Genomic DNA, 25,615 nt, shown 5'->3' with positions numbered 1-25,615 from the left:
CCAGGCGGAATTTTTTTTGTGTTTTTGATGACTTGCTTGCCTTTGAGGTGCTCTTAGGGGGGGTTACGTCTGTTTGTGGGTGAGTTTCGTGGTCTGGGAGCATTGCTGGGACACTCTAATCTTGATTGCATTTGCTTTTCAGGAAATCCGTTGTGCCAACCCCGACTTATGGCCTAGCTACGCAGCGCGTTTGGACCGAAGGCCCAGAAATATTGCAAGTATGAGATTTTGCTTTTGGCCTGTTTGGGGGTGTTATGCTTCTTGGCGGGTGGGTTGGTGGGTCTTGGGGCATTCCTGGGAAGGTCTAATACCGGGTAGAAGTGGTTGGGACAAAATCCAGGCCGATTTTTTTTGGGCTATTTCTGACATTTTGCTCTATGTAGCGTTTTCGGGGGCCTGTTTGGGGGGCTTCCTGGTGTTTGTGGGTGAGTTTCGTGGTCTGGGAGCACTGCTGGCTATATATACTTTACTTTGCAAGAGGTTTGAAGCAAATCCATGGTGGCAGAGGGGAGTTAGGGCCTAGCTGCAGAGCGCGCGCGGAGTGATTTGGGAAATTTGTGAAAAATTGACTAAGTCCCCATTTTTGTACTTTTGCTCTTTGGCTGTTTGGGGGTCTTCTACTCGTTTTCTCCTGGGTTGACGGCTCTGGGGCCATTGCTGGGAAGCTCTAATACCGGATAAAAGTGTTTTGGACCAAATCCCAGGCGGAATTTTTTTTGTGTTTTTGATGACTTGCTTGCCTTTGAGGTGCTCTTAGGGGGGGTTACGTCTGTTTGTGGGTGAGTTTCGTGGTCTGGGAGCATTGCTGGGACACTCTAATCTTGATTGCATTTGCTTTTCAGGAAATCCGTTGTGCCAACCCCGACTTATGGCCTAGCTACGCAGCGCGTTTGGACCGAAGGCCCAGAAATATTGCAAGTATGAGATTTTGCTTTTGGCCTGTTTGGGGGTGTTATGCTTCTTGGCGGGTGGGTTGGCGGGTCTTGGGGCATTCCTGGGAAGGTCTAATACCGGGTAGAAGTGGTTGGGACAAAATCCTCGCGGAAAAGCCTTTTGGCACTTTTTGTAACTTAGGGTTCGTTAGGGTTAGCCCTAGCAGCAGGATTGCATGTGTTTCGGGGTGTTCTAGATTATTCCAACTGAGTTCTGGGGTCTTAGAGCACTCGTGAGAATGTGTGATTTTGGTTGCAAGTCATTTGAAGAAAATCCAAGGTGGGAAAGGGGGGATTTGGCATAGTTAAAGAAAGCCTTTGCCACTATTCTTAACTTAGGGTTCGTTAGGGTTAGCAGTATTTCTATTGCATGTGTTTGAGTGGGGGGGATTTCGAGTCTTGGAGCGATGCTGGCTATGGCTACTTTTGCTTGGTTGCTTGCAAGTGGTTTCAATGCAATCCACGGTGGGTAATGGGTAATTAGGAAGGGGGTACTTCGGCCTATTTTTACTTTCAAAGTAAGTTTTGTCACCAGTTTTCTGCTAGGCCTCGTTTTTTGAGATTTGATTGGGGGTCTTCTACATTTTTGCGACTGGCTTTAGTAAGGGTCTGGGTGGGAGCACTGCTAGGAAGATCTAATTTTGTTCTAAAACACAGTTTACAGTACACCTAGCTTGAGGGGCAAGATCCGCTACATTAATTTGCCCATACTTATTTATCCTTCAAAAGGTGACTCAGAGTACGCACTTTCAAAAATATTGTACTGTCTACTAGGAAAATCAAATTGTGACTTTTTGCACTCCACAGCCTACATACCTTATATTTATTTATCAGTGGTGTTGTAATATTATATCACTTCCTGTTTTTCGTTGAATAATTACAGGCCGGGTTTCAGTCTCTGTAATGGGGAAAAAAGGATGGAGTCAGGCTTCACAGTAGCGAGCCACAATTCAGCATCAGGCAGGCAGTGGACAGGGTGTCTTCTGGTGACCAACATCGATGGACGAAGCGTCGGCTGCAATGGAGGAGTGCCGCTAATAAGAGGATTTTTTTTCTGCAGGCAACTTACTTACCACTTCCAACAGGACAACTACAACCACATAGATACAGTATCCCTTGCCTTTTTCTCTGACTGTGACTGCATTTCTTGGATCTCTCTCTGCTTCTAAATTGATCCCTTAACACATCACTTAGTCCACTCCACTATCACATCTGCACCACACATAGTCATGTGTAAGTGCTCCTACGTAATTCGCAAGTCGCAGCACGCCCCAGGCCGTAGAGGACTGGGATGGCCCCAATGATGAAGCATGTCACCAAGGGGCAACCCTGGTGAGTGAGGGGACACCTAGAAAACAAGCAATTTCTCCTTTTCTATCTACTATACCTTCCAGACCAACCCCACTGAGTGTTGTTGTGAATGTATTTATAGTGACCAGCAAGGCTCTCGGGTATCTGGCTAAGTACAGAGACCTTATGTTGAATATCGTTATCAATAATTCCACACAGGCCCTGTACTGTCGCATTCTTTCTTCCACAGTTGTCGAATGTACTACTTACTTTTCACTGACATGCATGCAGTAGTGCATGCACTTTCAAAGATTGATGGATAGGTTTGTACCCAAAGAATTGTTTATGTTCCATTGTTTGTCTATGCTGTGCTTTTTTTTACAGGGTGTCTTCTGGTGACCAACATCGATGGACGAAGCGTCGGCTGCAATGGAGGAGTGCCGCTAAAAGGAGGATTTTTTTTCTGCAGGCAACTAGGACCACTACAACCACATAGATACAGTATCCCTTGCCTTTTTCTCTGACTGTGACTGCATTTCTTGGATCTCTCTCTGCTTCTAAATTGATCCCTTAACACATCACTTAGTCCACTCCACTATCACATCTGCACCACACATAGTCATTTGTAAGTGCTCCTACGTAATTCGCAAGTCGCAGCACGCCCCAGGCCGTAGAGGACTGGGATGGCCCCAATGATGAAGCATGTCACCAAGGGGCAACCCTGGTGAGTGAGGGGACACCTAGAAAACAAGCAATTTCTCCTTTTCTATCTACTATACCTTCCAGACCAACCCCACTGAGTGTTGTTGTGAATGGATTTATAGTGACCAGCAAGGCTCTCGGGTATCTGGCTAAGTACAGAGACCTTATGTTGAATATCGTTATCAATAATTCCACACAGGCCCTGTACTGTCGCATTCTTTCTTCCACAGTTGTCGAATGTACTACTTACTTTTCACTGACATGCATGCAGTAGTGCATGCACTTTCAAAGATTGATGGATAGGTTTGTACCCAAAGAATTGTTTATGTTCCATTGTTTGTCTATGCTGTGCTTTTTTTTACAGGGTGTCTTCTGGTGACCAACATCGATGGACGAAGCGTCGGCTGCAATGGAGGAGTGCCGCTAAAAGGAGGATTTTTTTTCTGCAGGCAACTAGGACCACTACAACCACATAGATACAGTATCCCTTGCCTTTTTCTCTGACTGTGACTGCATTTCTTGGATCTCTCTCTGCTTCTAAATTGATCCCTTAACACATCACTTAGTCCACTCCACTATCACATCTGCACCACACATAGTCATTTGTAAGTGCTCCTACGTAATTCGCAAGTCGCAGCACGCCCCAGGCCGTAGAGGACTGGGATGGCCCCAATGATGAAGCATGTCACCAAGGGGCAACCCTGGTGAGTGAGGGGACACCTAGAAAAAAAGCAATTTCTCCTTTTCTATCTACTATACCTTCCAGACCAACCCCATTGAGTGTTGTTGTGAATGGATTTATAGTGACCAGCAAGGCTCTCAGGTATCTGGCTACAGAGACCTTATGTTGAATATAGTTATCAATATTTCCACCCACGCCCTGTACTGTCTCATTCTTTCTTCCACCGTTGTCGAAAGTACTACTTACTTTTAACTGACATGCATGCAGTAGTGTATGCACTTTCAAAGATTGATGGATAGGTTTGTACCCAAAGATTTGTTTATGTTCACAATTGTTCGTCCATGCTGTGCTACTTTTTCTTGTCTCCCAAAACCTTTCCCAAAAACCCCCGTACCCATCCATTTTTCAAACCCTAACCCTCTTCCCCCGGGCTGTGTGGTTTTGATTGATGTGTGACTAAATTACAGCAATAAATCCACACACTTGCTGGGGAGGATAAGGTGATAGCAACAGGCTGGTGAAGAAATCCGAGGATATATTCTTACTCTGCTTGATAAAGACCCATGGCTAATGTCAAAGAACTTCAACCGAATTAGTTATACTTTAACATTTGTTAGGCTACAACGTGGCACTGTTCTAGTGTACTTCTGTCACCTGCTATATTCTGTATTGTACCTTTGTATTGCTCAGGAGGACAAACCAGATTTCATTTTCTTTTTTTTCATAGGCAAGCAACTGCCACTGTGTCACACCACTAGTACCACCGCTATGAGGAAATTTTATCCGCCCAGGATTGCAAACCTTATTTGCTGTTTCCCGTGAAGCCAGCCCTGGGCCTAGCCCTACTTGCAAACAGAAATTACAGGTAAGATAGGCATTTGGTTGGAGGTAGTATAATGGAGTATTAGGAGAGATGAGAGATTTGATTGACGGTAGTACTACTAAAGTCCTAGGACTATTCAGGAAAACAAACTTACTGTTATGTTAAACCCCCACCCACCAGACTCAAAAGCAGTAAAAAACAGGTATGGTCAGATAAAGTTTCAAAAAGTATATTTTTATAGCCCTAACAAAAGAATCTCCCGCAAGACCCTCCCTAACCCCAACGATTGTCCTTCAAAAGTCCCCAAAAATCACAACTCCCAATTCCCACCCCCCAAAAGTCTCTAAAAAAGGGGCAAGGGACACTATGGCAGGGTGCTGTTGGAATTAGCAGCCAGGGCATCATGCTCCTTGCGGAGGGTGGCAAGTTCGAAGCGGAGGCCCTCCACCACGTTCTTATAATTATGGACCTCCTGCTCCAGGTAGGACAGTCTGAGGGATAAGCGGCGCCGGTGTGCCTTGCAAATCCTGTGAGGGGCAGCTGCTTTCTTTGCTGCTGGGCGGTGGCGTTTGGCTTTGGTAGCCCGGCTCCGTACCGCTGGAGCACTGCGCTGGCTGGCAGCCCGCACGGAGGAGGATGCAGCTGTCCCAGTGGACGTTGTTGTTGTACCAGACTGCGTCTCCTCCTCCTCCAGGGCCACCAGCCGCCGATATTCAGCAACAGTGGCATCCAGCCTCCGTTGCCGGGCCATTCGAGCCAGCTCCTTCCTCCTTGATGGTGTCTTGGATTTGGAAGGAGCAACTACATGAAAAAAGAAAGACATAGTCTGTAACCAATGCTCCTCAAGATTAACACAAAATGATTGAGCAGAAAGTTGTCACAGTACAAGTAGCAAATTGAAAGCACAGTGCATAACTATTGAGGACAGTATCTATGTAACCTCCGACTTCTTCATCCTTGCTCTAATAACATTAGTGGGAGTTTAAGGAACAAATTCTATGAGCACTATGGACTTCTATTACAGTCGACTATGACAGTACACCACTCTTATTCTTCTTCTTCTCTCTTGTTTAGGAAAATTGGTGCGTTATCTTATGCAAGCCGGCATAATGCCAGCGCAGTGGACTTGCACCCGAGAAAAACAGACGCACACCATGATGAGTGAGACAGACTTGCGTTACTGTACCGGTCCAGTACATGCAGGTGGTGAAGCTCTTACTTTTCTATTACGGGTGGCACTGAGAATACTCTGTTAAAAGGGCTACTGCTTAATTAATTTAGCTTTCACCCTACAGTGCAAATGAGTATTAGAAAAGGAAAATGAAGAAGCTAAATTATCTGATTATCTATCACTTCACATGGGATGTATTTGATGACATATGGGATGACTTTAGGTGCTTTGCTTATTATTGAGTGAACAGTGATACCCCCACACATGAATGACGTACTACTACTAAACTAAAGTTATTAAGGGAGGTAGGGAGTGTCCACCGTAATAACTGGATATATGCTGTGCTTGCAGTTGCAATACAAACTACTGCTACTATTCATGGTAGTCTTTGGACAACGTTACAACTTCTTTTCCTTGCCTTTCCTACACTGGAACGGACGTGCGGGTGCGGTGTTACATGCTCTTCAAAGTAACACTTAGTTCATCCAGTGACCGTCTACTCTCTCTAGATACACATATGCTATCTAAGAGTCAGATAGTACCATGAATGATCCAGGCATCCATCCATTCAAAGTATATTGCGCACATACAGTTTCTGTCTCACCCACCCAGGCTGTTCTCCTTCCACCCATCCTTGCTTCATCATTCACCCAGCCATGCACCATACCATTTTCTTACCTTCCCAGCCACCTCGGGGACCAAGCAAACACATATCATTCTTCTTTGCCAGTCATCATTACATTTCTCGTGCTTCCACACTTACTTACACCCTTCTTTCGCTTTTCGTTCATCCCATCCATCAAGTTCACCTCAGATCTGATTGGGATTCTTCTTGCCAAAAACTTTACAGCTAAGTCGAAGTACATTTAGAGGAGGCTACTACCTGCTTTTTTTATAATACACCCGTGCAGAAAGCACACTCTGCAGTCTTCAATCTCAATGACTAAGGAATGTATAGCTTACCTCTGCCCGCCACCACCGTGTGAACCCTCACAGGCATGTCCTTTTCCGGCACTTGCACCGCCTCCTCCCCAGAGTTGTCCTCCTCGTCCAATGCCACCACCACCTCCGCGCTGGCCCCGTCTCCAGATGTTCCACCTACAAAGTACATTTAATAATGTTAGAATACACCACTCACTACTATATAATATTTGGTCTAGGAGGAAGAAAGAAATGTGAAAAAAAGTGTACAATTTAATAATTTTTGACTGTGTACTCTAGAGTAAAAATGTCCCTTTTTCCAGGGAAAGCTGTTGTCTTGCTGCACTTTTTGGCACAACTGATGAATGTTTGCTTTTTACTTTTTAACACGCACCACTTTTTCTCCTAACAGACAGAACCTTGACTTCTAAGAACACGAGCAGGATCAAGTTCAAACCAGGTGAGAGCTCGGCTCGACCACAAGAAATGTGTCCAATTAATCGTCAGCACTAAGCACTTTTCCATTTTCAGTTACACGTTCACTTTTATGACAAACTTGAATTTAATAAATGTGTTTACTTTTAATAAAGCTTTTAAACTTAAATAGACTCTGTGGTTTTTGGTCCTCCAGACTAGAGTGGATGAGCTAAAGGTTTTCGAATTTTTGCAAGCATGAGTCCGTGCCTCTGCCATCGGTGACTTTGGGAGCTAAATGACTCTGCCACACTATCTAGTCAGTAAGGAGATTGGGGGTTCAACTACAAAGTCTGTTATCACTGAGGTATGTGTAAAGTCTAACAGTTACAGCACCTATTATAATTGATAAGCTAAGTGATGCATTATTTAGTGTCCATAGTTCTGTTTGTGCAGATTTGTCCCTGCAACAGTAGTAGAATGGATTGTCCTCCTATCCAAACCAAAAGTAAAGTAGTATCTTATTATTTCTTGGTGGTGGTCATTCACCTTTTTATTGTTGGCAATGGTCAAAGCATAAACATTTAGAATACTTGAAAAGACATTATGGACAATCCCAGAGGACTACACTCAGTGCATAGAGCTATTGCTGACTAGAATGGGAGTCCAATGGAAATGCCAAATGTGCAATCTTAGTTAGCTACACAGACAGACTAATAAGAATAATCTAGTAATACCACACGGAGTCATAGTCGAGGCAGGATAAGAATTTAGATCCTGTCTACAAGAAGATCAAAGACGATTTAGAAAAAATCGAATGAGGAACGCTAGGAAAAAATAAGTACTCTATATTAAAATTAAAACTTACTGGGGCCAGCAAAGGAGCCCTCGACTGCCCGGTCCTGGCCTGCATCGACAACAGCACCCTCCTCCTCCTCCTCCTGTGTCCTCCTCTTGCCCCTGGGGGAAGCTGATGTACAACATGAAAGAAAGAAAAACAGAAAACATGGATGATATTTCTCAACCAAATCAAACATTTAAAAAAGAACTAACAAAGTAACAAAATATTTTTGCGAAATAGCAAATAGGGAACGACTCCACGGGATATATTATTGACCAATCTCATGTGGTCGACTACGTCATTACTTTAGTATTGCTTGATTTGCGGACCGTCGAATTGGAAACTACCCTATGTAACTCACTAAACAAAGTACTAAAAAGGTTTGCCTAGGATTGGCAGGCAGCAGTCCGCAGCACGCAAAGTGACAGCCAAAGTCCATCGTGATTGAAGATCAGCGACAACACTAAAGTTTCCTACTACATTCACCAGTCATTAAAATACTCAAACTATTAATCCACCACCACTATTTCTTCTTATCGCCATGTGTACAAAGGAAGGACTGGACTTGAGTCTGTAGGGGCTGATTTAGAAGGCCCTTGCGGCTCTTTTGCTCCATTGTTGCGTGACTTTTGTGACGCAGCGACAGCACAAAAGAGGCGCAATGGTGCGGCGTATATTAACAACGTGACGCATCTGGGAGATGCATCACGTTGTAAAGCCCTGCGCCAATAGGGGTGTTCCGGCACAAGGGAGGGCGTTCCTGCGCAGGAACGCATCCTAAAAGTGGCTGAGGGAAATCTACAAGATTTCAATCAGTCACTTTGAGGACAATGATGCGTGACTCAAACCCTGCGCCTGCTTGAAGCAGACGTACGGCTTGACGCAGCATTGGGGAGATAGGGCACCCCAGAGAATTGATGGAGCTGCACCATCGTTGCGACGCAACTCCAGCAATGCGCCGCCTTTACGGCACAGATGCGTAACGCTTTGGTGACGTTTTGGGCCCATGGCGCGCCGCATTGTAAATACGGCGCACCATGGGTGATGGTGGCGTGACGCACAATTACTGGCGCATCCTTGCAACTTTGCAGGGATGCGCCGGTAATTAAAAATCTGAACCTTAGTGTGTAGCATTGCGCAGTTCTTTCAACTACACTCATACATAATTTCACAGGCCAATGAAATGAACACAAAATCTAAAACAAATAAGCATAGTAGCAACACTACTGAGAAGGAGAGCAGTGTACCTGAAATGCACAGAAGATTTTGAAATAAAATTTACCTACAATGTAATGAGCAGCATTATTGCTCTTGGTAAAAAACAAAAATTTGCAATATAATAACACAGCAGGAGAAAACATAGTAGTAAAGACATAGCTACTACTACTCACCAAGCCCGGGGATCTCAAGGCCAAGGAGGTCGAGCAGATCTCGCTCACGGGTCAGGACATCCGTCCAGCGGTGGGTGGCCTGGTTGTAGGTGCGCCAGACCCGAGAGTGGTGGTAAATGGCCTGGCACACCTTCTCCCACCGCTTCCGGCGCTCCCGGGCCCCGTACCCGGCACTGATCTTGCCGCCTCCCATGATGGTCCTGGGGAGGCGGCGCTGAACATAAAAAATGAGTTGGGCCACCTCCTCCGGGGTAAAGATCTCCTGTGGCATCACTAGCTCCCCCCTCAAACGCCCGCACGGGAGCCGGACACGGGGTGCGGGACCCTTCCCCTTCTCGGGATGCTTCCCGGCTCCCTTCACCATGGTCTGGGCGGAAAGGAATAAAGAAAATAGAATAGGGAAGAGAAGAAAAGAAAAGAGTTTACAAAAGTAGTTTAAAATTAACCAAAAGTAGCAGTAAACACAAAAATATAGGGCTAGAAAAATAGAGGGATAGATAATAAGTAAAATAGATTAAAAAAAACTTCAAACAAGCAAAGGATGGCAGAGATTGACAGAGGATACAAAGACCATGCCCAGAACCATAGCAATGAATGAGAAACAAGATGGCCCGTTCACGACCGCGCGGGTAAGTTCGCGCGAGATTTTCCTTGCGAACACGCGCGAGACTGTACTGGCAAGCCGCGGACTTTGCGAGATTACACTTCGCGCCCGGAAACGGAAATACGTCAGGCAAACAAGATGGCTGCGCCCTTGAACGACCGCGAGGGTAACTTCGCGTCTTGCGCTACGAGCGGCTCGCAAAAACTCACAAAACCTTGCCAACTAACACGCCGCAAAAAAAACAAATTGCATATTCGCACGAATTTGCGGCTTCCGAATCCGATCTCGCGCGTGTTCGCACCCCGCGAACCCCGCAAAATTGCAGAAAAATGAGTTTTTCAAAACTGAAAGCACTCGGCAGGGGCAAGAGTTCAAACTCATCATTAGTAACAATTCCCGGTAGTGCTTCCTGACTGGGGCCCCTCCAGAATTCAGTTGCTAGTTGCAACAATTGTATGACCCTGCTCTGACCCTCACAGCAGGCTCATACAATAGCTACAAGTAGGCCACAAAGAAGGTCCTGGGGAAAAAAAATGCACTGCAACAGAAAGCAAAATTACAGATAAGGAAGCAGGTGCCAGACTGGAATTTTAAAACAGTGACACATTAATAAACTAACCCCAAATTAATTCATCTCAGTTGAAGCAGGGCTGGTGTGCTTGCTTTTCCCCCCCATAATCTACAGTAATGATGAACCAGAGGGTGGCATTGATGTAACAGAGGGTTGCAGTGGTGAAACAGAGGGTGCTGGGAACCTGTGATGATGAACCAGACGTAGAAACAACATAATTCGCGACCGTTGCGCGACGAAATGTAAGTTCGCAATTGCGAACTGGTACGAAACCCTCGCGAACTTGCAGAAATCCTTGCGAACACAAAAAAAAAAAAACGCAAATTCGCAAGAATTCGCGGATTTTGCAGATTGCGAGTTTGCAAATCCGCAAAATTCGCGAACGCGAGATTCGCAAAATTCGCCCATGCTTACCTTCTCCCCATATTCGTAATTCTGCATCCTTCTGGTATCCCACTGGGCTCTACACTTAGCTTCTATTTTTCCTCTGTATTCTGATCTTGCCTCTTCCAACTTCCTCAAGGTCTGAGTAAGTTGCTCTCGGTCCCCGTTGCTGACACCATCTCTTTCTCTCTCCAAACCACTTATCTTCCCTTTGATGTCTTTCAATACCTCAGCTTCGATCTTTTTCTTATGACAGATAGTTCCGTGGAGTTTCCCCCTAAGCCAGGCCTTATAGGCGTCCCAAACTACATTGGGTGTTGTACAGCCTGAGTTCAGCAAGAAAAATTCCAAGGATGGGGCCTGCACAGCGGCAATCACCTCGGGGTCCAGTAACTTGGCCCTATTAAGGGTCCACCTTGATGCATGCCGCTGTACCTCCTTAATCTGGTATACAAATTGCAGAGGTGCGTGGTCAGACAAGTGACTCGGGAGATCTGAAACCACCCCTAGATTGGCTGTTGAACCTCTATCTAAAAATATATAGTCAACCCTAGAGGAGTGACAGTGCTTTTTGCTATAAAAGGTAAAACCCTTCTGATCTCCTTTTATTTCCCTCCATAGATTGACTAAATCCATATCGTGAATCATGTTAACTAATGCCCGACGTACCTTCACTGCACCTTTGTAGTGACTTAAATTGGATCTATCCTTAAGGGGATCCATCAAGACATTAAAATCTCCCCCTATCACATATGGTGGAGGTTCCAGCATCAGCACAGATTGTAATTTGTGAATATAGTCTGGATCGTCCATGTTTGGACCGTAGAAAGAGGCACAGACCATATCATAGTTTTCAGATGCTAATAGAACAGTCAACCACCTACCAGAGGAGTCTTACTGTGCTTTTTTTATATTGCAGGGCGTTCCTTGTTTAATTAATATGGTCACCCCTCTGTTTTGAGCTGTCTGTTTTGAGGCGCTGAAGCACTTCACCCACGTGACCTTAGAGAAAATTGAGGTGCGTTCTTCATAACTCAAGTGTGTCTCCTGTAACAAACATATTTGTGCAGTTGATAATTCTAGGTGTTTAAGGATTAGCCTCTGCCTCCGGGGGCACCTTAACCCATTGACATTCCAAGAAACAATTATGATCCCTCTATTCTTTAAAGTAACACCTGCCATCATCCTCTTTTCCTACGTGGAAACATCGGCCCCTTTTTGAAGCGAAAGTTGCTATGAATATGCAAAAGGTTTAGATGAGGACAATTTTTTTTCCTTTTTTCCCACTGCTCCCCCACCGCGAGCCCCCCTTCCTATCCTGACCCCCCCATGACCCTGTGCCCCCTCTACCCCTGAGGAACCCTCCCTACTAATAGGCAAAAGCCTATTTAGTCCTCTTCCCCCACGGAGCAACTATACCATTCCCATTATTTGCTGTACAAAATTTCCTGCTAGTTACACATCATATTTAATTGAAGACCCACTTGGTCTTTTTACCCCCCCTGCCCCTCTTTCCTGTCTCTGATCTTAGCTATAAGAGCGTCAGCTTCTTCCCCTGACCTGATCTGGTGCATGTGATTGTTCCACATCACTCTTAATTGTGCTGGAAACTTCAGCTGCGCCTTGGCTCCTGAGCTATTCAGCTCCTCCAGCCTTTTCCCCAACTCCCACTGCCTTGCTGCGGTGATGTGTGATATATCAGATCTTATATGAAAGGTAAAGGGGTTAGAGCTGTTGAAGTGTATGGAGCCTTCTTTTAATGCGATAGAGAGAATCTGCTCTTTTATGGAGTAAGTCAAAAAGTTCACCAGAATCTTCCTGGGTTTCTGTTTTGCGGGGTTTCTCCTGAAAGGGTCTCGATGTACCCTCTGTATGTCGTGCAACAGATCCACCTCTGGTGTATCTTTTAATACAGTCCCCTTCAGTAAGGATATAACAAACCCCTTAATGTCACCCCCCCCCCTCCATGGATTCCGGCACATTCAGAATTCTCAGATTATTCCGATGCGAGTAGTTTTCCAGACGCTCAATGTCCTCCATAAGTTCCTTATTCTGTGCTGACAAATTAGTGACCGCTGCTTCGGTGGTACTCATCGACTCCTTGATATTGGGGGGGTTCTAACTCCATCGCCTTGGTCCTGAGAGTAACCTCGTCTACCCTCTTGGTCAGCTCCTCACATGAAGCCTTTATTGCTGCTTGGTTAGCCTCGGATACTGAGAATCTGTTGGCCATTTCGGCTTGGTTGGTTTCCGATACTGTGAACCTACTAGTTCGATATATATGTACTTCTGGCCATTGTTATGGTATCCTGCATGACGCTTGGTCCATCCTCCTCTAGTGCTGAAAATCAATTGGTCAGACCAATGTCTGAGTGTCTTATTATCTCTGCCTCTACTGGAGCAGTAGAATTGTCCATGCTGTTCCCTTCTGCGCCTCCCTGTGTCAATGCCACTAAAGTACTTGCTTCCGGGGTAGCTGAGGTGGGCTGGGTATGCTGAGAGGGCTGTATACCCTTGTTGTGCTGAGCAGGCTGAATAAGAGATGTATGCTGGGCAGGCTGAGCTTCCAAGGGGAAGCGGCTATTAGCGGAGGTAGTGGTAATGGTGTTAGACATTACCTTGTAGTAAGTTTTGAGTGAGGGGGTAACTTTGATGCTTGCCTCTGCTACTTTGACTCCTTTATTTTTTTCCCTGCTTTTGATGTTTTTAGCACTTAAATACTCTTCCGAGGTATTCAGCTTGGCTTTCCCCCTTCTTGCGCGTTCCCTTACTTCCGAGATGGTGGGTGAGATGAGCGAGGGATACACAGGTTTTCCCTTGGTTGGATTGAACACTGTCCTGGCTCTTAATGTGTACCTGTTTATTTTTGCAGGGTACTGGCTCTCCTCTATATTACTGGCACCATTTGTACTTTCTTCGCCGCCGGAGCCCTTGCCACATCCACCCCCTACATCCATACACCTTACCGATGTACTGGAGTTGTTCTTGTTTAGTTGGAGGGGGTTAAATCCGCTGAAAACGCTGACTCGTGTGCTACTCTCCCCCACTCTGCCTCTCCGGCGACCCTCTGCCTCAAAGCTTGCACCACTGCGCTGCCAAACCAAAACGCTACTTGCGGTTTCTGGTGCTGCTTCTCTCGCCGCCTCTGCTCCAAAGTAACTGCCGTTGGCTCTGCCACCGCTGACCCGGAATACTAGCAGAGCGGAGTCGCGCCTCTTCCGCAGCCTGGCCGCCTCCTCCCACAGCCAGCGCAAGTTCCTGGAAACGCCATCGCCCTGCAGCTCGCGCAGCTTGCGCTGGTTCCTCCTCCAGCCACACCCGTCCTCGCTGACCTCTCGCCTCGCACCGCAGGACAATAGATGTGCACCGAGGTCCGGGGGCATATTCGACAACCGGTCAGCATACGGTACGATATGGTACGTAGTTACCCACAAGGGAAAATAGAAGGGAGAAATATGGATTCGAGCAGAAAAAAAAAAAGTACGATATGGGTCTACAGGCAATACATTCTGAATGTAGGAAAACTAGCTACTCCATGGGGGAAAAAGGTGGCTGCGGCCGTTCAGCTAGCGGCCGCCATGTTCCCCCTAGCTCCACCCCCCTGAAAGAGAAATATTAACATCAATGCTTATTGCATAGCTCATTTCCTCAAGGCGACAGTGGAATATAACTAAGGTTGCAAGGGCTACACAACATAGAGAGGGGCAAACGCCATAAAACCACAGGCCATAGTAAAGGAGTTCATCTTGATACCTGTGTGTAGAATTATCTTTGTTCAAGAATAATACTTCCTTACTTTATTTTGGAATGGAAATCCACATATGGATAGAAAAACATGTGGCCAGGTCTAGGTTTGTTATAGAGAAAATCTGGAGGTTGTTAGAAACTAAGATGGATAAATGTAAGTTACATTGAGGACAATTAAAAACTCTACCGCTTAACTTGAATGTTTCCTCTCCCTGGCTTACCACTTTTCAAGAAAGACCAAAAGAAGCATTCAAAATATATAACCCCTTAAATAGAATATTTAACATTTCAGACATGTGAGTAGTAATGACAAAAAGGCTATATGGTCTAAAAGCAGAATGCTCCGGGACAGCTGTGATGAGATTCAGGTGTATATGTCAAACCACTTCAAAAGGGAATCTAAACCAGCAGTAACTTCACATGAGCAAAAATGTTGGGGTGAATGACAAGTGCAGCCTAGATTTACAGTGTAATAGATCAGAATAGGCCAGTGATCAAGACAATGCTGCACATGTTTCACTTAATATATCCTCGTGCAAGAGTGGGACAAAGCAGGAGCAGAAGACAGGCAGAAGGAGGGTAGTGACAGCAGAACTGTTCACTGTGATAAGGAATGCATCTTGCAAAGGGTCTGATCTATACCTGTATACACCAATTAGAAAGGGAGTTCATAAATCAGACAATGCGGCTGCAAGGGAGGAGTGTGTTTGTGCCATTGGAGGAAAGCACGCATAAAAGGAAGCAGAATATGCATTTGATAAGCAATGGGACGCCTATCTAAAGAAATGTGCTTTAAATATGTATGTCCTTTTCGTTAGGTTTTATGTGGTGTACCATATTCAAGTGCAGCGTTTCTTTACACTTGTTCTCATATCCCCCTCCCTCCGACCACCATCAGGGTCCTTATGATCATTGCTTATATGTGGTTTGTCTGACTGTGAGCTGGAATAACTGATGATTTTATGAATTCTGTAAAGGCCGCTCTGTTCTTGATAGACGTGCACCTATGCACCTCCCCTTTGATTGCCAGATATATTTTTTTAAGTTTAGTAAAACGCAGGGAACTAAAAAAAGAAAGAACATAGACAGCTCCCGTGCACAATATATGAAGCACACTTTTCATGTCTGATAGTGGTAGGGCTTCCTGTTATCATACATGCAAAAGTGTGCGAGTGGGCGTTCGCGAAACAGCACTCAGCATGTGAATACACATATATTCAGTGTATTAATGCAACTATATGTCTAAAAGCAGAACATTTAATTTTAAAAATACCAAAAGCGCATAAAATAAAGTCGCTGATACTATGAGCAACTTCATTCAAAATAAGTGTGAGAAACTGCTTCAAAGCACATCCCAACAATACTGTCCTTGAAACGACAACATTTATAAGGGGGGCTTGGGGGAGGGAGCCGACCGCCGGGAGGTCCCCTCCCCCGGGCGGTTTGGGAGGGCTGCGAGGGGTTTTATTCTTAGAAGTTGCCAGAAGGTTCTAGTTTTGGGCTGGTCTAGTAGGACCAGCCAGCCCAAATATAAATTTCCCAAGCCCCGCCTACCCGCCACCATTTTAGGTTTGGTGACCTGGTGGCTAGGAGGGCTTTTAGCTTTTTGTGTAGGGAGATTTGTGAGGTGCTTTTAGGTGCTTTTAGGTGTTTTTGGGCAACATTTATTGTTTCCTGTGGCTGTTCACTTATTGCTATGGAGGACTATCGCGTTTTGGAAGCCATGCGACTGCTGTTGGAAGCAGGTCGCATGGATTTGTTGGTGGGAGGGGGGCCGGCGCGCCCCCAGCGACAGGCCTCCGCCGGTGTGTCCGCTGCAGTACTGGCGTGTTCTTCGCCTAAAAAGAGGCGTTCTGGCCAGGTAAGTGAAAGGGGCCGGTCCCGTACGAGGAAACCGGCCCCTTCATTGCAGGCGCGTGTGGCGGCGGGGGAGGGGGGAGCGCCGATAGCTTTGGGCGCTCCCGTAGTTGGTTTTTCAGATGCGCGAACGGCCCCTTTAGCTTTCCCTCAGCTGCAGTGTGGGGCGGGAGGTGCTCCGGCGGCAGGGTATTCGGCTCCCAGGCAGCCGGGTCAGGCGCCTGACGCGCGTTCTATTGCCTCAGAGGGGCGGGTGGGACAAGGCTTGGAGGCTGAAGTGCTCGCTTCCGATTGCAATTTACCGGCCAAGCGGGGGAGGGGGGGGGCAGAGAGGGAGCAAGAAGCGCTCTGCTTCTGACCCCGTAGGGGAGCGCCGCGTGGAGCCTGAGCTCGTGGTGTCTGCGCGAGGGGGGCGCAGGGGCTCTGTACAATTGGTAGGTCATCACGGAGCAGCTCAGCAGCACGATATGCCAGATTTGAATGTTTCACAGCGTTTTGTAGCAGAGACACAGTTTAATGTTGACCCAAGCGCTCGCATGTTGTTAACTCCTTCTGTACCAAGGATCAATGTGTCTGATGTTAGGGTTTCCAGTCAGTTCGTATCAGGTGGGTTGGGAGGGCATGTTGGTTTGGAGCTGCAGGCTGGCCAGGTTGTTCTTCCACATGATGTTGGTTCTGCACATGGGGATGTGGACAGTAATGTGGGCAGCCCGTTATTATTCTCTACCCCTGGTTCCTCTGTGGGTGCTGCTTTGTCTGTTGGAGGGGGATCCAGGGGGGAGGGTGAGTGGGCACAGATGGGTGAAAGTAGTTCTATGTCTGGTGTTGTTTTGGGCCAGGATTGTTCACGGTCGGGGGGTTTTGTTTTTCCTGGTGTTCAGGAAGGGAGTGACCATTTGCGGAGGGATGGTAAGAGAGTGTCACGGGGGGGTCATGGAGCCTTTCATTGTGAGATTAGTGGGTCAGGACCTGTGCATGGCCCAGGGTTGGGGGGAATTGGAAGGGCTGGTGTGGATGATTTTGTGAGGTTTTCTCATCCTGACGTGAGGTTTGCAGGGGCTGTGGGTGTCTCGAGCACGTTTTTAGAGCGGGAGGGGATTTCCAAGCAGGTGAGTGGGGGGCCTATTCAAGGGGATGCTAGAGGTCCTTATCTCATGTTTGGTTCTCCTGGATGGGAGCATTTCGGCACGGCAGGTTTGGCGCAGCGTGGTTTTCACAAGGATATTGAGGGCCACGTGGGGGGTGCGGGGGCCCCTCTTCAGGCCTCTTCTTCAGCGGCAGCGGGCGGTAACTTGGATGAGAGTGACGATGAAGAGATGGTAGGCGACTCTCCGATTAGGGGAGTGCCTTTGAGAAGTTGTATTAGGGGGCGTTCTTTGGAGAGGTTTCAGGGGACGATTGTTGATGCTAATTTACACAGGCCAAGGTCTGTTTCAGGTGTTGTATTCAGGGACCCTAGCACACCAGTCCAAACTTTTTCTTTTCAGGATAGGAATAGGTGCGGAGGTCCAGACTTGGCAGGGCGCGGTCCAGTCCCATCTCGCCAAGGGGAAGTGAGGAGAGTGCCTACCGCGGCCCTCTCTGTTCCACCGAGGGATCCCGCCGCGGCCAGCACACGAGGGTCTGGCGTGACCCCGCTGGCCCCAACGAGTAGCAGGTATAGGTGGCAGGCCTTGCCGGCGGCTATGGAGCTGCAGAGTCAACGCGCAGGGAGGTACAGGCGCGTACAGTCTGCTCCCCCTCCTGGAGTTTCAAAATCATTTAAATGTACGGTTGTTGATACCGGGTTGGGTAAGACCCGTGGTGATTTGTTGCATACCAGTGTCGATTCAGTGGTGTTGGACTACGATGAAGAGAGTCCTGAAGAAGGTGAATTGCGGGATCCGGAAGGGGGGGTGCCCTCTCATGTTTCTCGTAGTGTTTTACAGGCTCCAGTGGTCCAGAGTCAAGTGCAAGGGAGAAGAGAGCACGGCCCATCGAGTAGGGCGCCTCGCACATCGGATGCATTGACCTCGGCACCACGGGCGGAGCCATCGAGAGTGGTCTCTCTGTTGCCAGGTGAGCAATCAGCCACACAGGCCAAACCTATGATGGTGTCTGTGGGTACAGGTGGTGAAACCGAAGTGGTTATTGGTGATGGCCGTCTGGTCAAAGGTCGATACGTTAAAGATACTGCAGTTGGTACAGATGATGTGGTAGAAGTTACGAACAAGGTGGAAAGTGATGTTATGGCTGGTGCTTCCAGCAATGTTAAAGAGCCAGTGGCCAGTAAGGAATTAAAAATCAAGAAATTGCCTTACATGGGGGTTACGAAACCGTTAGGTGCTCATTTAATGTTAAGTACCAAGGAACGCATTTGGAATGGTGAGTATGTAGAACTCCTTAAGCTACTGCACCGGGAAGTCCGGTCTAAAGAGGGGTCTAAGGAGGAGGAGTTTGAGCTGGCTAAACGCCCTAGAGTGCCTTTGAATATTGAAAACTGGACAGCTGCATTTTTGATTTATGCCAGTGTATATTGCGAAAAGTTCCCTGAGCGCAGCGTGTCCCTTTTTAAATACATGGACGTCATTCGCAAGGCGCAGATCACCGGGGGTGGTTTTGCTTGGTCTCAATATGATGAGGAATTTAGGGCCAGGATGGCTTGGGATCCCGAGGCTAAGTGGGGGGAGCTGGATATGGACTTGTGGCAACATACAATGGGGTCAGCCTCAGGGGGGAAAACCATTTTCACGGCCAGTGGTTTGCCGTTAGTTTACCGGCCCTTTCAGGGGAAGCCCACCCGGGGAGGGGTGGGGGCCACTGCAACCATGCACTCGGGGTCTGGTTTCTGTTGGGAATTTAACAGGGGCTCCTGCACCAGAGAGTACTGTAAATTTAAACATGAATGCTCAGGTTGTGGTAGGAAACACCCGTTGTCCAAGTGTTGGGACAACCAGCCATCGGAGAGCCCACAAGGGAAGCAAACGGTTTCAGGAACTTCAAATACGACATCACAGTTTTCAGGGGGAAGGGGATAGAGAGGTGCTAAGGGTGCTGGGTCCAAGGGCTCGTACGCCAGTTAGGTTAGAAAGGCTGCGCATTGCTTTACATGGTTACGAAGATGAGTCAGCAAAATTTACACTGTTGGAAGGTTTTCAGTTTGGTTTCCGGCTCGGTTACCTAGGCTCTCAGGAACGGAGGTGGTCTGCCAATTTAAAATCAGCTTCTGAACATGCCACAGTGGTACAAGACAAACTTAATAAAGAGGTACATGAAGGGAGGATGGCTGGCCCGTTTCATGATTGGCCGATCCTTAACTTGATTGTTTCACCGGTTGGAGTTGTCCCGAAGAAAGAGCCGGGACAGTTTAGACTGATTCAACACTTGTCATGGCCTGAAGGGTCGTCTGTTAATGATTTCATTGACCCAGAGGCAGTGCCTGTCTCTTACTCTTCGGTTGACGTGGCTATGTCACTTGTTGTGACCGCGGGCGCAGCCGCTGAGATGGCTAAGTGTGACATCAAGTCTGCTTTCCGGCTGTTGCCTGTCCACCCGGATGATTGGAGCCTTTTAGGTATACAATTCGCTGGTAAATGGTACGTGGACAAGGCTCTGCCGATGGGCTGCTCCATATCATGTGCCTTGTTTGAGTGTTTTAGTACTTTTCTGCAATGGTACTTTTCCCATCAGTCCGGTCATTCACTGGTAACGCACTATCTCGATGACTTTTTCTTTGTCGGATCCCCGGGCCCTGCGGAGTGCCAGAAGGCTCTGGACACATTCCAAGGGCTCATGGAGGATCTGGGAGTTCCTTTGGCTCCCGAGAAAACAATGGGCCCTGCCACTGTCCTCTCCTTTTTGGGTATTGAAATAGATTCTGTGGTTATGTCTGCTCGCCTGCCCGAGGACAAAAGGGTCAACATGGTTGAATTACTGGATGTGATGTTGGCAAAGAGAAAAGTGTTGGTGAAAGAGATTCAAGTGCTTTTGGGCCATTTGAATTTTGCCTGCAGAGTGGTGAGAGTGGGCAGGACCTTTTGTAGAAGACTGGGCAGGGCTTTGGCAGGTCATCAATTGCCCCACCATCGTGTTCGTCTGTCTGCCGGTGTTAAGGAGGATTTGAGAATGTGGAAGTTTTTCCTGAATTCCTTCAATGGTGTCCCCTTGGTCAGAGATGTTGACTTTCAGTGGGATGTACAAATGTTTTCGGATGCTGCTGGCAGTGATGGTTTTGGGCTCTTTTGGAATGGCAAATGGTGTGCAGAACGTTGGCCTGATGAATGGTTGAATGGTGGTCGCAACATCACTTTCCTGGAACTGTTCCCTTTATTGGTCGCCTTGACCCTGTGGGGGGAGGAATTGGCACACAAGAAAGTGCTGTTTCGCGTAGATAACATGGCTGTTGTGGAGATAGTGAACCGTCAATCTGCCAGGGACGAACAAGTGTTGAAACTTATGAGAGTTTTCGTTCTGGGTTGTTTGAAACACGATATTCATTTTCGTGCCTTACACATTCCTGGCGTGGACAATGACATTGCGGATGCTCTGTCTTGTTCACAGTGGGGGAGATTCCGTGGACTGGCGAGGGACGCAGACAGATCCCCGACTCCGATGCCGAGTCATCTGTGGCACGTCGGCGAGGTCGGGTCGTACAATTGGTGGTAGGTTCTTTGTCTGTGTCTGCGCGTTCTGCGTATTCCCTTGCATGGAAGGAATTCCTGGAATCTGGTGCTGTCAGAAGGGAGGATCTGTCGCGTCGGTCGGATGATGTGGTCAATTTTATACTGGACCTCATGGATAAGGGTTTAACCAAAGTAACCATTGCTGGGAAACTGGCGGGGATTGCTTTCATGGGGAAGTTGTTGTGGGGCTATCCTCCAGCAGCGGGGGAAATTGGTAGGAGGATGCTTGAGGGTTGGGCCAGGGAGCAAGGGCACGTTGGTAGATCCAGAGCCCCCCTATCTTGGCAAGTTCTTGCCAGACTAATCACAGTTTTGCCTTTAGTTTGTTCAGATGATTTTGAGGCATGTGTTTTCTCAATGCTGATGGCGTTCATGTTTTTTGGAGCCTTCAGGGTATCGGAGTTGTTGGGGTCGAAATATAAGTGTGGATTGTTTTGGAAGGACGTTTTTTGTTATGATGAGGGAGTTCACGTCTGGTTGGCCAGTTCTAAAACTGATCAGACGGGTAAGGGGAAAGGTGTGTGGTTACAGGCACGTGCTCCGAAGCTTACTTGCCCTTTACTGCTGGCGCGGCGCTGGCGTTCATTATGTGGGGGTGGTGATGAAGTTCTTGTTTTCCAACATATCAATGGCACCCCTGTAACAACTTATCAGTTACGAATGGTTTTGCGCAAAGCTCTACAGCACATAGGTCTCGATGGCAATCTCTATGGTACTCACTCTTTCCGAATAGGTGCAGCCACTGAGGCTTTTAACAGAGGTTGGTCTGAGAGGGATATTATGCGATTGGGGCGCTGGTCTTCCAACTGTTTCCAGCGTTATGTGAGGAGCTCTGCTGAGGAGGCGCATGCGTCGTCCTCCTTCACATGATTCTAATTCTTTTTTCTTTTTCAGGATCCGTTGCTGGGCCTCGCTCCTCGGTGGTAACGGTCTGGATAGTGGGGCATTCCTTTGTGAAGTGGGCCAGAGTCCAGGCAGCACGGAGTTACTTTGGAGAACTACTTGGTTTCAATGATCGAATGTTTAACGTTATTTGGAAGGGTAAAGGTGGGATGCTCTGGAGAGAGTTAATCCCTTGTTTGAACAACAACATGGTGGGCGGTTTATGCCCGGATATTTTAGTTATTCATTTGGGAGAAAACGACCTATGTGCTACGAAAGGTGTGGTTTTGCTACGAGCTATGAAACAGGATTTGGGCCTCATTAAGGACCTTTGGGCTGGGGGCCATGTTTTTTGGACAGAGTTGATACCGCGCAGGATATGGAGAGGAGCAGTGAACCCCAGGGCTGTCGATCGGGCTAGGAAGAAAGTGAATTCAGAGGTGTCTCGTTGTTGTAGGAGCCTGGGTTTCAGCAGGATTTCACACAGGGACATTAAGTTTGAGTCCGTTGAGTTTTTTAGGGATGATGGGGTTCATTTGTCCCGTGTGGGCATGGATCTTTATTTGTTGGAGCTCCGTGAGGTGTTAGCGCGGGCATTGGCTATGCAGAGTTGATTTTCTTGTTTCGCTTCGAGGGTTGGGGGGGGGCAGAAAGGGAGGCGTGTCTCCCCCGCCTACCTTTCTGGGTGGCGGTGTTTTGGTGTATCTGTACGGTTTTAGGCAGATTGTTTGTTGAGTATTCGTTCGAGTATTTCTTTGACAAGTGCTGGGGTATGTTGGTCATGGTTTGACCGTTCAGTTTTGTGAGGGGGGTATCTGCAGGAGTGCAGGGTCAGGCAGGGTTTATGGTTATGGAGGACCTGACCGTTGTTATTGCAATTGTGATTTGACGAATAAAGTTTTAACGATGACGTATGTTTGATTAATGACGAAATGTTTTATTGATGATGTAATATTTTATTGATGACGTAATGTTATAATGCTGTTATAATGTTTATTGATGTATTGTTGGGAGGGGGAGGGCTCACATGTTTTAGGGGTGGGGGAGGGTTTGGGGGGCTGAGTTTGTAGTTATTTACTTATTTAGTGAGGTTTAGTTTTGTAAGGCGTTGCCAAGGTTTGTATTTGTGATGTGCACCTGTTTCCTAATAAAGCGGCCTTTTACACACACAAACAATTTTGGTCTACTTTTCTCCCACCCCTCGCCCTCCCTCCCAAGGGGGGCTTGGGGAGGGAGCCGACCGCCGGGAGGTCCCCTCCCCCAGGCGGTTTGGGAGGGCTGCAAGGGGTTTTCTTCTTAGAAGTTGCCAGAAGGTTCTAGTTTTGGGCTGGTCTAGTAGGACCAGCCAGGCCAAATATAAATTTCCCAAGCCCCGCCTACCCGCCACCATTTTAGGTTTGGTGACCTGGTGGCTAGGAGGGCTTTTAGCTTTTTGTCCCACCCGCCCTCGCCTTTTTTACATTAGTGCCCCCTTTTTTCCCTCGCTCCCTCGCTTTTTCCCCATTTTTGGGTTTTTTGTTACATTTTCTTTTTAAAAGGCTGTTTTATGGGTTATCGGTGTGCAGGGGTTTTTCTTGTATTTGTATCCGTCGCTAGGAACAGGTGCTGTGCGGTGTTTTGGTGTATCTGTACGTTTTTAGGCAGATTGTTTGTTGAGTATTCGTTCGAGTATTTCTTTGACAAGTGCTGGGGTATGTTGGTCATGGTTTGACCGTTCAGTTTTGTGAGGGGCGTATCTGCAGGAGTGCAGGGTCAGGCAGGGTTTATGGTTATGGAGGACCTGACCGTTGTTATTGCAATTGTGATTTGACGAATAAAGTTTTAACGATGACGTATGTTTGATTAATGACGAAATGTTTTATTGATGATGTAATATTTTATTGATGACGTAATGTTATAATGCTGTTATAATGTTTATTGATGTATTGTTGGCAGGGGGAGGGCTCACATGTTTTAGGGGTGGGGGAGGGTTTGGGGGGCTGAGTTTGTAGTTATTTATTTATTTAGTGAGGTTTAGTTTTGTAAGGCGTTGCCAAGGTTTGTATTTGTGATGTGCACCTGTTTCCTAATAAAGCGGCCTTTTACACACACAAACAATTTTGGTCTACTTTTCTCCCACCCCTCGCCCTCCCTCCCAAATAGGTGATGCGGATAATGCTCTCAGAATCAGGCATACACAGGGCCCCTCAACCTCTGCGGTGCAGGGTGGCCCCTAGCTCTAGCTCAAGGTCCTGTCGACCCCCCCGCCACCCCCCCTTCACCACCTGTCATGACGCAAAGAAGTGCCTAGGCGTGGGGTCACCCTGCTGGCAGTTCACAGCACCCCGGGTTTTGTGACTACCTTGATCATAATATACTCTGATGAGGAAGGCCTGCAGACATTCTGTTCAGAAGGAACACCATCCGCCCATCCTGCTCGTGACAGTACCCAACCTACACCACCAGAAAATACGTCATGAATCCAGCCTAGAACTAGGCATTCTGTGCTGCGTCTGTCTGCTCTTCTTATGTGTGGCTGTCTCCGAACTGAGAGACCTGGTATGCCCATAGCATTCCCATACCACAAGCTATTCACATTCTCACAAGCAAATCTACCAGGTCACACAAACCCGTACACTACATATGGCACAGAGATCACCATTTTTCAGGCGCCTCACAGGATACATGCGCTCTAAACAGTGTCACCACCATCAGATTGGCAGGCTTTGTCTGTCATTAGTGTTCCATTCTGTATGCAAGTAATTCTGAAGGAAGCAGCCATTCCCTGCATTTAGTAGAAGTGGCAACACAAACAATTTTCCCATCTGTTGTTAGCTGCCAGGGGTTTCTTCTAAGTTATGACAGAGGACCGTCCCTCAACTAGGAGGCATCAGATCAAACCACATGAAAAATCAAAGATACTAAACCAATTTTATTATCGTTTTCATTTTCTTTATACCTGCAGACTGCCAGCGAGGTCATAGGTCATAGGGTGGGGTGGGCCATGCAAGGCATGACAACAGTGGAGAAGAGGGATGACGGGTACCACTAAGTGCGCATGTTGGTTTGGCCAGCCGTCTTAGGCCGGCCAAACTGTCATGCGCGCTTGGAATTTCTACACCCGGCTGTATTGTAAAGCCAGGTGGAGAAAAGTCACAGTCTCCCAGGCACTGTCTGAGAGGCAAACCAGGCCTTTCAGACCAATCTTAGTGCTTCTCTTATGCTGGGAGCCTGCGCATTGTGCACCAGCCAGCCCTGGAGTCGAGGATCGGAAGAGGAGGAACGCGGCGGCTGGTAAGAAAAGTTTTTTTACCTTTTTTTGTTGCTGTCTGTGCTTAATTTTGTATTCCCCCACTCCCTCCCTACCGCTTCAGACCTCGGGCAGCCACCACTGCTAGCTGGAAGACTATATGGGGTTCATTGAGTAACTAATTATGCTTCCAAGATTAATGCATGAAGTATAGTACTGCAGGCAGACAAGTACCAAATCTCATTACGAACCACGGGCAGTGGCGGCTGGTGCATTTTTAAAGTGGTGAGGTGTGAAATTTCATTCCAACTTTCACAGCATGAGCAGGGCAGCTAGACGGTCCCAAGGTCTGAACTTGAGAATGTAAAAGCAGAAATCTTGGGACCAATTCTGGGTTCCCTGCTTGACCAAAATGTGTGATCCCAGGCAGATGTTTTATTTCACCGAGCCTCCCTCTTCTTCATTATCACATATGAGTGCACCTAAAATACAAAAGTTCAGGAGGGTATGCTC

General features: G+C 47.3%; 1 protein-coding gene across 1 annotated transcript; it reads left to right on the top strand.

Moving 5' to 3' along the window:
* Positions 1 to 17,484: 17,484 nt before the first annotated feature.
* On the top strand, positions 17,485 to 22,487 carry LOC147724560 (uncharacterized). Its single transcript, XM_086918059.1, has 2 exons — positions 17,485 to 18,388; positions 21,886 to 22,487. The coding sequence occupies exons 1-2, from the start codon at positions 17,485 to 17,487 to the stop codon at positions 22,485 to 22,487; spliced, it is 1,506 nt and encodes a 501-aa protein (XP_086774185.1).
* The last annotated feature ends 3,128 nt before the right edge of the window (positions 22,488 to 25,615 follow it).

The sequence above is a fragment of the Lissotriton vulgaris genome, chromosome 4_1, assembly GCF_964263255.1.
Source record: "Lissotriton vulgaris chromosome 4_1, aLisVul1.2, whole genome shotgun sequence".
Classification (NCBI taxonomy): Eukaryota; Metazoa; Chordata; class Amphibia; order Caudata; family Salamandridae; genus Lissotriton; species Lissotriton vulgaris.
This window is presented reverse-complemented; position numbering and strand designations above follow the sequence as displayed.

Coding starts and splice junctions, on each gene's coding strand:
- LOC147724560 (XM_086918059.1), top strand. CDS start 17,485: ATGTTTGGTTCTCCTGGATGGGAGCATTTCGGCACGGCAGGTTTGGCG. Junction 18,389..21,885: donor AGTGGTCTCTCTGTTGCCAG/GTGAGCAATCAG, acceptor TTTCTTTTTCAG/GATCCGTTGCTGGGCCTCGC.